Consider the following 10,778-nt stretch of genomic DNA (forward strand, 5'->3'; position numbering starts at 1 on the left):
AGTCGAAATATTTTGAGAATAAAGTCAAGATTACAAGAATGAAGTCGAAATATTTTGAGAATAAAGTCAAGATTACAAGAATGAAGTCGAAATATTTTGAGAATAAAGTCAAGATTACAAGAATGAAGTCGAAATATTTTGAGAATAAAGTCAAGATTACAAGAATGAAGTCGAAATATTTTGAGAATAAAGTCAAGATTACAAGAATGAAGTCGAAATATTTTGAGAATAAAGTCAAGATTACAAGAATGAAGTCGAAATATTTTGAGAATAAAGTCAAGATTACAAGAATGAAGTCGAAATATTTTGAGAATAAAGTCAAGATTACAAGAATGAAGTCGAAATATTTTGAGAATAAAGTCAAGATTACAAGAATGAAGTCGAAATATTTTGAGAATAAAGTCAAGATTACAAGAATGAAGTCGAAATATTTTGAGAATAAAGTCAAGATTACAAGAATGAAGTCGAAATATTTTGAGAATAAAGTCAAGATTACAAGAATGAAGTCGAAATATTTTGAGAATAAAGTCAAGATTACAAGAATGAAGTCGAAATATTTTGAGAATAAAGTCAAGATTACAAGAATGAAGTCGAAATATTTTGAGAATAAAGTCAAGATTACAAGAATGAAGTCGAAATATTTTGAGAATAAAGTCAAGATTACAAGAATGAAGTCGAAATATTTTGAGAATAAAGTCAAGATTACAAGAATGAAGTCGAAATATTTTGAGAATAAAGTCAAGATTACAAGAATGAAGTCGAAATATTTTGAGAATAAAGTCAAGATTACAAGAATGAAGTCGAAATATTTTGAGAATAAAGTCAAGATTACAAGAATGAAGTCGAAATATTTTGAGAATAAAGTCAAGATTACAAGAATGAAGTCGAAATATTTTGAGAATAAAGTCAAGATTACAAGAATGAAGTCGAAATATTTTGAGAATAAAGTCAAGATTACAAGAATGAAGTCGAAATATTTTGAGAATAAAGTCAAGATTACAAGAATGAAGTCGAAATATTTTGAGAATAAAGTCAAGATTACAAGAATGAAGTCGAAATATTTTGAGAATAAAGTCAAGATTACAAGAATGAAGTCGAAATATTTTGAGAATAAAGTCAAGATTACAAGAATGAAGTCGAAATATTTTGAGAATAAAGTCAAGATTACAAGAATGAAGTCGAAATATTTTGAGAATAAAGTCAAGATTACAAGAATGAAGTCGAAATATTTTGAGAATAAAGTCAAGATTACAAGAATGAAGTCGAAATATTTTGAGAATAAAGTCAAGATTACAAGAATGAAGTCGAAATATTTTGAGAATAAAGTCAAGATTACAAGAATGAAGTCGAAATATTTTGAGAATAAAGTCAAGATTACAAGAATGAAGTCGAAATATTTTGAGAATAAAGTCAAGATTACAAGAATGAAGTCGAAATATTTTGAGAATAAAGTCAAGATTACAAGAATGAAGTCGAAATATTTTGAGAATAAAGTCAAGATTACAAGAATGAAGTCGAAATATTTTGAGAATAAAGTCAAGATTACAAGAATGAAGTCGAAATATTTTGAGAATAAAGTCAAGATTACAAGAATGAAGTCGAAATATTTTGAGAATAAAGTCAAGATTACAAGAATGAAGTCGAAATATTTTGAGAATAAAGTCAAGATTACAAGAATGAAGTCGAAATATTTTGAGAATAAAGTCAAGATTACAAGAATGAAGTCGAAATATTTTGAGAATAAAGTCAAGATTACAAGAATGAAGTCGAAATATTTTGAGAATAAAGTCAAGATTACAAGAATGAAGTCGAAATATTTTGAGAATAAAGTCAAGATTACAAGAATGAAGTCGAAATATTTTGAGAATAAAGTCAAGATTACAAGAATGAAGTCGAAATATTTTGAGAATAAAGTCAAGATTACAAGAATGAAGTCGAAATATTTTGAGAATAAAGTCAAGATTACAAGAATGAAGTCGAAATATTTTGAGAATAAAGTCAAAATGACAAGAATTAAGTCGAAATATTTTGAGAGTGTAGTCTATATTGCGCATGCACCTGGATTATTATATTATAGATATATATATATATATATATATTATAGTTTTATAGTGAAATACATATTATAAATGTGATGAAAAGATGATTGATTCGCATCCCGCTTAAACTGAGCTGAATACAGCGATCTGTCACGCCACATTAAAGAGCAAGAAAAACACATTATTGTAAGACATTGTTTGTATTTCGCTATAAAAAATTACAGAATTTGAAAGCTGAGACTTTCTTTTATATTAAAAGCACCAAAAGCACAAAGCTTATTGCTATTATTGGGTGGCTGCGCACTACAAATAATGAATGCATTCGAAGATGTGAAATATTATTTCCAATCATACTGTCCCTGAGAGTGTGTGACTCGTGGTATGATTTCTGCTTAATTCTCCTAATTTTTACTTTTTTTTCTCAAAATATTACGACTTTAATATCGTAATCTTAGATTTTTTTTTTATTATTCTTTAACGTGGCACTGAAACGCCGTCTTAGCAGGTCGCTAAACTAAAAAAGGTCAAGCGATCCGGAGTGGTTTGTTTTCACAATGCGTGTTTTTTGTGCTCAGATCACTTAAAAGGACCAAGTGTGAAAACACCCTCTTCTTTTCTTCTTCTTGCTTTATTGCCAGCTACTGTGCTGTGATGCAGTCAGGATTTATTTAAGATCATTTCTTCTTTTCTTCTTCAATACATTTTCATTTTCATTGTTTTATGTTAATTGTTACTCTGCCCCAACTCCAGATCCACCAGGAGTCAGTCTCGTTATCAGGCTCATGAATATGTAATCACAGCGGAACGTCATGCGTCACAGAGGCCAATCAGATCGCCGGACGCGCTGATTAGCGCCGCTGGAGCCCGTGGAGATTCATTCAAACGCGGCTGAGCGCGACTCGCTCAACTTTACTGTGGTGTTTTACTGGAGTTTACCGCAGATTTACCGCGCTCGTGTGTGAATGCAGGGACATGGAGGCTTTTACCATCAAGAGTCGCATTCAGAGTCTCCTGCGCTCGCCGTCCATCAAACTCAGAAGGAGCCGCAGCGGCCGCATCAAAGACTGTCTGTCCAGCAAGGTAAAGAAACTCACTGCTATTATTATTATTATTAATAATATTATTATTATAGCGCTGCGCTTCAGAACCGCGTCAGTATGTATCAGATCACTCAGACATTTGTAACAATCATTTAAAAATTGTAACAAATATTTCATCACTGTAACAAACATCAAACGAACCGCTGCGCGTTCTGAAGAGTTCGCGTCCTTTGATCTGTTTCTGATTGAGTTCCGATTAGTGATTAGTTTGTCTTTTGATCTTGTGTGAAGCTCATCTAGACTGAAGATCTCAGATGATGATGTTGTCAGTGTTTTTCGGACTCTTTCGCATGTCGACATCATTGTAAAACCAGCACGAGAGTCAATAATAATATCGACAGAGCAAACCTCTTAAACACATCAGCACATTCCCATGATGCTCCTGTGTTGACTTTGAGCTCTTGAAAGGTCTTTAGTTCTGAGAAACAATGATCATTATTCATTAATGCATTAATCAGCAGTAAAGCAAATTAACTTGTTGTCTATAGATCAGTTATTTCCCCACCTTGAAAACTGTTTGCTTTTTATTGTCATAATAAATAAATAAATAAATATATATGTGTGTGTGTGTGTTTATTTATATCATATTTATTTTAGAAATATTTTAAATATAATTTATTTTATATATTTATTCATATTTATTATATATATATAACATATTTAAATATATAGAATTCATTTTATGTTTATTAATTTATTATACATAGTATGTAAAAGTATTTATTTAATTATTTATTTATTTTTATTTTTAAATTGTTCAGATTCACCCATAAATGTTTTGTTGTCTGTGTAATACAGTGATATTTATTTTGATCATTATGTTTTTCCTGTCATCTCAGGTGACTCTAGAGAAAGTCCTGGGCATCACGACTGCAGGAAACAGTGGTTTAACATGTGATCCGTGTTCAGGAACGGTGGCCTATCCAGCCGGGTGAGTTCACAACTTGCATAAAGATCATTAATGAAGTTAATGGATGCATATAGAGCTTATTTAATCTGTTAAGGGAAGATGAGCAGTCTGTTCAATGCCTTATACTGTCTTTAAGTCATGACTAGTTCTCAAAAATCATTTTTAAATTATTTAGTTTAAGTAGGTTTTTTTGTGGAAAGACATAAAATATGTTAAATTAATAAATGCATTAGATTAAATATGGCATCTTCCTGTTTCCTACTGTAGGTGTGTTGTTAATTGTAAGGAAAGCAGATCTCAGTCCCAAGAGTATTACAGCGATTAACCAGCTTTTAATGAAAATACAAAGATTAGTTGAAGATTTAGGCCTATTAATGGACTCGCGCAGTGAACGCAGTGCTTGTTTGTTTCATTCAGGTGTGTCGTTGTGTTACTGAACCCAGCCAAAAACACACAACAGCATCTCATCAACTCATCCAGGTGAAGAGCTACAGTATCACACGTCATTCAGTCATGTCAGGCGTAAATACTCTAGTGTTTGTGTCGAGTGTCATCCAGATGTTAAAGGAATATGATAAAAATGAAAGCTGAACATGTCCTCATATGGCCATCCCAGATTAGGATGAGTTTGTTTCTTCATCAGATTTGGAGAAACTGCATCAGTGTCTCACTGCAAGTGAATGGGTGCCGTCAGAACGAGAGTCCAAACAGCTGATAAAAACATCACAATAATCCACAGCACTCCAGTCCATCAGTTAACATCTGGAGAAGACAGAAACTGAAACTAATCCAGCATTAAGACGAGTCCATGATCCATAATCCCAGTTAAGAAAAATATGTTCTAAGAATGTTTTGCTAACGTTCCCATTAAGTTATGAAAATATTTCTGAATGTTCACTGAACGTTCAAAACATCCAGTTTTTTAAAAATGTTTTAAAACATTTTTTTTGTCTGTTATGTGAACATTAAGGGAACATTCTGTTTTAGAATTTTGCAAACATTATGGGAACGTTACTTTTGAATGTTCTCTGAAACAAGTAACGTTTAAAAAATGTTAGATGAACATCCAAATAAATTTTTCAGAAAAAGATATGGATAAATAATGTTTTTGTCCTAAAGTTTTGAGAACATTATTAAAGACCAAATAACTTTGAATTAATGTTTCATTGACATCACTGGAAGAACGTTTGTTCGTAACGTTGAGAGAACCTTGCCAGAACGTTCTGAGAACATTCCCCGTTCACTAGATAACGCTTCCTCCAGTGAAAAAGTGTTCTGGTGTGAATCAGGAGAGAAATCTGCACAGATCAAGCAGCGTTTAAACAGCTCTAAACACATATGTGGCTGGATTTTGATGTGAGAGACGACAGCAGATGCACTTTTTCACTGGAGGAAGAGTTATTATGGATTATGGACTCAATGGTATTTGAGTTAAAAGCGTCTTAATGCTGGATTTGTTTCAGCTTTTGTCTTCTCCAGATGTTAACTGATGGACTGGAGTGCTGTGGATTACTTGTGGATTATTGTGATGTTTTTATCAGCTGTTTGGACTCTCATTCTGACGGCACCCATTCACTTGCAGTGAGACAGTGATGCAATTTCTCCAAATCTGATGAAGAAACAAACTCATCTCGGATGAACTGAGGATGAGCACATTTTCAGCACATGTTTAGGTGAATTCTTCCATTAACCTGTGTGTTGTGAATCTGTGGTTCTTCAGGAAGAGCATCAGCACGTTGTCGTTCTCGTCAGACGGCAGGTTTCTGGTCACTGGAGAGGTCAGCAGTCAGCCTCACACGTGTGTAGTTGTGGTCAGTGGTTGTGTGACTAGCTAACGGTCGGTGTGTGTTGTTCAGAGCGGTCGTCTGGCGGCGGTGTGTGTGTGGGACGTGAGCGAGGGCTCGCTGGTCTCTCAGCTGCAGGAGCACAAGTACGGCGTGTCCTGCATGGCCTTTTCCCCCAACGGCAAATACATCGTGAGCGTGGGATCGCAGCACGACATGAGCGTCAACCTGTGGGCCTGGAAGGTAGGGAAATCACCCAGCATGCCCTGCAGCGCGTCCCTGCATCACTGCATGTGTTCACTCTGTGGTTCCTGCAGAAGAGCGCTCTGATAGCGGTGAATAAGGTGTCCAGTAAGGTGACGGCCATGTCCTTCTCAGAGGACGGCTCTTATTTCGTCACGGCGGGGAACAGACACGTCCGCTTCTGGTATCTGGAACCGTCTCACGCTGATCAGGTACATTAATGATGGCAAAACCTGTTTCCCTCTAAACCGTATCATCCGCGATCAGACTTTTTCGTGTTTATTGGTAATCTTAGATGTCTGATTCTGACCACCTTCCTTCAGTTACTTCAAATTTGTTAATAAAAGCAGCTTCATATGTTTATAATATTGTCATTTAGCAGATTAGAGATGGATGATGATATAGTTACATTCTGTAAACAATCAAGTAGTTGAGATTTGCTGTATTTTATATTTCGCTTTACGTGAGCATATCAAACTCTATATAAAGAGCTCTTGCAACGAAAATCCTAAAATCATGTTTCTGGCATTCTGATGAGCTGATATTTAATACATTGTAGTAAAACTATGATTTATTTTATTTTTTTATTTTAAATATTATTTAAGTTGGCTTGAAAAAGCCAACTTACTGAAATCCTATTTAAACTACTTCTTCCTTCTTCTTCTTCTGAGACCAAATCTTAAAATGTATCTCCTCCTAGACTTTTAAAGCTACAATCACCAAACTCGGGTCAGACCTTCAGACTGGTCTGACTCGGGTTGCTATATCTTTTCTAACTGATCCAGCTTACGGTTTTCGTAAACCAGACTATCAAAACCACCTAAAATCCCATAGACTTTCATTGAGGGAGTGAAAACTTTTATACAATAAGACTTATGGTGTATTTAAGCTGTCTATTGCTATAGCAAAGCTTAACAACTCCCTACTGAAAAAAACAGCTAAAACCAGCCTAAGCTGATTGACTGCTTTGGCTGGTCTCCCAAGCTGGTTTTAAAGTGGTTTTGGCCACTTTTTTAGCAGTCTTAGCTGTTTTTTTACTGAATCAACTGCTTTTAGCTGGATTAGCATTGAAACATGCTAACAAAATGCTAGTAACTTGCTAATCATGCTAACAACATACTAGCATCATGCTAGTAACATGTTAATCATGGTAACAACATGCTAGTAATTTGCTAATCATGTTAGAAACATGCTAGTAACTTGTTAATCATGTTAACACCATGCTAGTAACATACTAATCATGTTAACATGCTAATCATGTTAGAAAACATGCTAGTAACTTGCTAATCATGTTAACAACATTTTAACACCATGCTAGTAACATGCTAATCATGTTAGAATCATGCTAGTAACTTTCTAATTATGCTAACAAAATGCTAACACCCTGCTAATTATGTTAACAACATGCTAGTAACATGCTAATCATGCTAGAAAAATGCTAGTAACTTGCTAATCATGCTAGCAACATGCTAGAAACATGCTATTCATGCTAAAAACATGTTAGCAACATGCTAGTCATGCTAGAAACAGCCTAGCAACCACCCCAGGTACCCTAGCAATGTGTTTATACATATCTGTTTTTCTGATAGACTGTGTTGCATTGAAAACATTCAAACTTTAATCTTTAAAACTATATAACTTTCAATCTACTTCAAAGTGATAACTTTCAGACTGCAAGCTTTTCAAACTTTTTCAAACTTTCTAGCTAGGCTTTTTCAAGCCAACTTAAAGTTTGTCTACAAACTTTTCAGTCTAGTTTAATTTATTAGTTATTAACCAAATGTGTAAATGAACAAGCCAACATTTCTGCCTAAACTAGCTAGATCCTGCTGGTTAGTTTGAATGGATTTCGTTACCCACTCTGCTGTATTTGTGTTTTAATACCTTAAATTAATTGTGAAGTTTGTTGGTCTTTTTATTGCACAAAATTACAAATGTACACAAATTGCATTGTTATATTTAATTAAATACGTTAAATTGTTGCAATTTGAAACAAAATGTCAAATGTATTTAGAGCTCACATTCGTAACTCTTCTGTCTGACCTCACTGTGAGCGTTTCAGACGCTGGTTTGTACCATCAGATAGTGAGATCTTTGCTTTGTTTTGATTTAATTTAACGTTTAATTACATTTTTGTTGTTTTGTTTGGTTTTTCTCCTGTGGAATAAATTCACTCAGATATTGGCACATAAGTACACACTTCAAAATAAAGGATGGTTATTGGCTTTGATGGTTCCATTAAGAACATTAAATGAATCTTTCCATCGCACTAATGATTCTTTATAGTGGAAACAAGTTCTTTAGATGATTACGATGTTCTTCTTCAGACTTTAAGAGCCGATGATCACTGAAGATGGTTCTTGTACAGTAATGGAAGCTTGGTTAAGTTCAGTTAGAGCTGCTGTGATCGAGTGACTGATTGAGCGTTCCCATGATGCTCTGCAGCGCGCGTGTCCCGTGCCGCTGATGGGCCGCTCAGGGCTCCTCGGGGAGCTGCAGAATAACTTCTTCTGTGACGTGGCGTGTGGACGAGGCCTGAGGTCCGACAGCACCTTCTGCGTGACGGCGTCGGGTCTGCTGTGTGAGTTCAACAGCCGGAGGGTTCTGGACCGCTGGGTGCACCTGCAGGTCAGTCGGATCACATGACCTCTCGCCTGTGACACGCGTGTGCTGACGTGTTGTTGCTCACGTGTGCTCGTGCTGCAGACGGGTTCGGCGCGCTCTCTGGCGGTGACGGAGGATCTGATCTTCTGCGGCTGTGCGAGCGGAACGGTGCGAGTGTTCGGAGCGTCTGACCTGCGCTTCATCAGCTCGCTGCCCCGTCCTCATCATCTGGGCATCCAGGTGTCCGCCGCCACACAGACCAGGTGAGACCGTAACACATCACTGATACATTTGTTACACGCATTCAGATACACATCAAAATATATACACTACCAGTCAAACGTTTCTGAACAGTGAGATTTTTAATGTTTTTGAAAGAAGTCTCTTCTGCTCACCAAGCCTGCATTTATTTGATCAGAAATACAGTAAAAATTGTGAAATATTATTACAATCTAAAACAGCAGTTTTCTATGTGAATCTCTGTTAAACTCATTTATTTCTGTGATGCGCAGCTGTATTTTCAGCATCATTACTCCAGTCTTCAGTGTCACATGATCTTCAGAAATCATTCTAATATGCTGATTTGCTGCTCGAGAAACATTTTTTTATATTATTATCATTAATATTTAAAACAGTTGAGTGCATTTTTTCAGGATTCTTTGTTGAATAGAAACATGCAAAGATTAGCATCTATCTGAAATTATAAAGCTTTTGTAACATTATATACTCAAAAGCTTGGAGTCATTAATACTTTATATTAATAATTAATCATTCATACTTTTATTTAGCAAGGATGCTTTAAATTGATCAAAAGTGATGATAAAGACATTTAAATGTTACAAAAGATTTCTATTTCAGATAAATGCTGATCTTTGGATCTTTCTATTCATCTGTGAATCCTGAAAAAAATTGACTCGGCTGTGTTCAACATTGATAATAATCAGAAATGTTTCTTGAGCAGCAAATCGGCATATTAGAATGATTTCTGAAGATCATGTGACACTGAAGACTGGAGTAATGATGCTGAAAATATTTCTCAATATTACAGTTTTTGCTGTATTTCTGATCAAATAAATGCAGGCTTGGTGAGCAGAAGAGACTTCTTTACATTAAAAATCTTACTGTTCAGAAACCTTTGACTAGTAGTTCATATATCTTTTTTCCTTTAACAAATGTAATTTGTTCGATGTAGTTGTGGACGTGTGTTGAGATTGCTGAATGAATGTGATCTCTGTCCGTCCCACACCGCATGGGTTTATGGGTTGAGTGTTTGATTAGATCTGGTTGTGTAACGTCTCTGCCTGCCAGATCTGCAGCATTAGAGCTCTGTTAACGCATTACAGGCTGTAATTAGCAGCGATCCTCCCACAGACGCTCATCACTTCTGTTCTTCAGGCATCTGTTCAGCAGAACGCCAGACGCCCGTTACCCGGACTCAGTGGCGGTGACCTTTGACCCCGTGAACCACTGGCTGTCCTGTGTGTATAATGACCACAGTTTATATGTGTGGGACACGAGAGACCTGCGCAAAGTGGGCAAAGTTCTCTCAGCGCTGTATCACTCGTCCTGTGTTTGGGATCTTCAGGTGAACATCCGCTCTCATACACGTCTGCGTTCATTATTCAGAATGGTATCAATACTGTAGCTTTTTCTGTAGAGCCACACACTTTTTCAACAGCCTATATTGCGTAAAAACGCAACCAGTCAAAACCAAGGCTGCATTTATTTGCAATACAGCAAAAATTGTGAAATATTATTACAGTGTAAAACAGCTGTTTTCTATGTGAATATCTGTTAAACTGTAATGTATTTCTGTGATGCGCAGCTGTATTTTCAGCATCATTACTCCAGTCTTCAGTGTCACATGATCTTCAGAAATCATTCTAATATGCTGATTTGCCTGAATAGTCTGATATAGTCTGAATTCTTTCTTGATCTGTGTGTTCGGCTCTGTTCCAGATGTTTCCTAGTAAGAGCGACGGCTCGTCTGATCCATTCGTCTCGTGTTCGTCTGACAGCACTGTGCGTCTCTGGAGTTCAGACGGCGTTCACGGCGGTAACGTCCTGAGTAACGTAAGTCCGGCTGAACGCTGAGCGT

The 10,778-nt window shown here is 36.0% G+C and overlaps 1 protein-coding gene across 1 annotated transcript in view; it reads left to right on the forward strand.

Annotated features, from left to right (window-relative positions):
- Positions 1–2,912: 2,912 nt before the first annotated feature.
- Positions 2,913–10,778, forward strand: part of LOC107659794 (mitogen-activated protein kinase-binding protein 1-like) — a 28,035-nt gene continuing 20,169 nt past the window's right edge. Inside the window, 10 exon segments of the mRNA XM_016448822.1 lie at positions 2,913–3,119; positions 3,979–4,070; positions 4,467–4,529; positions 5,770–5,827; positions 5,906–6,076; positions 6,151–6,288; positions 8,522–8,704; positions 8,783–8,943; positions 10,076–10,265; positions 10,640–10,753. Of these exon segments, the coding sequence (XP_016304308.1) occupies positions 3,012–3,119; positions 3,979–4,070; positions 4,467–4,529; positions 5,770–5,827; positions 5,906–6,076; positions 6,151–6,288; positions 8,522–8,704; positions 8,783–8,943; positions 10,076–10,265; positions 10,640–10,753 (1,278 nt within the window). The 5' untranslated portion in view covers positions 2,913–3,011.

Source organism: Sinocyclocheilus anshuiensis, unplaced genomic scaffold (genome assembly GCF_001515605.1).
Source record: "Sinocyclocheilus anshuiensis isolate Anshui unplaced genomic scaffold, SAMN03320099.WGS_v1.1 scaffold519, whole genome shotgun sequence".
Classification (NCBI taxonomy): Eukaryota; Metazoa; Chordata; class Actinopteri; order Cypriniformes; family Cyprinidae; genus Sinocyclocheilus; species Sinocyclocheilus anshuiensis.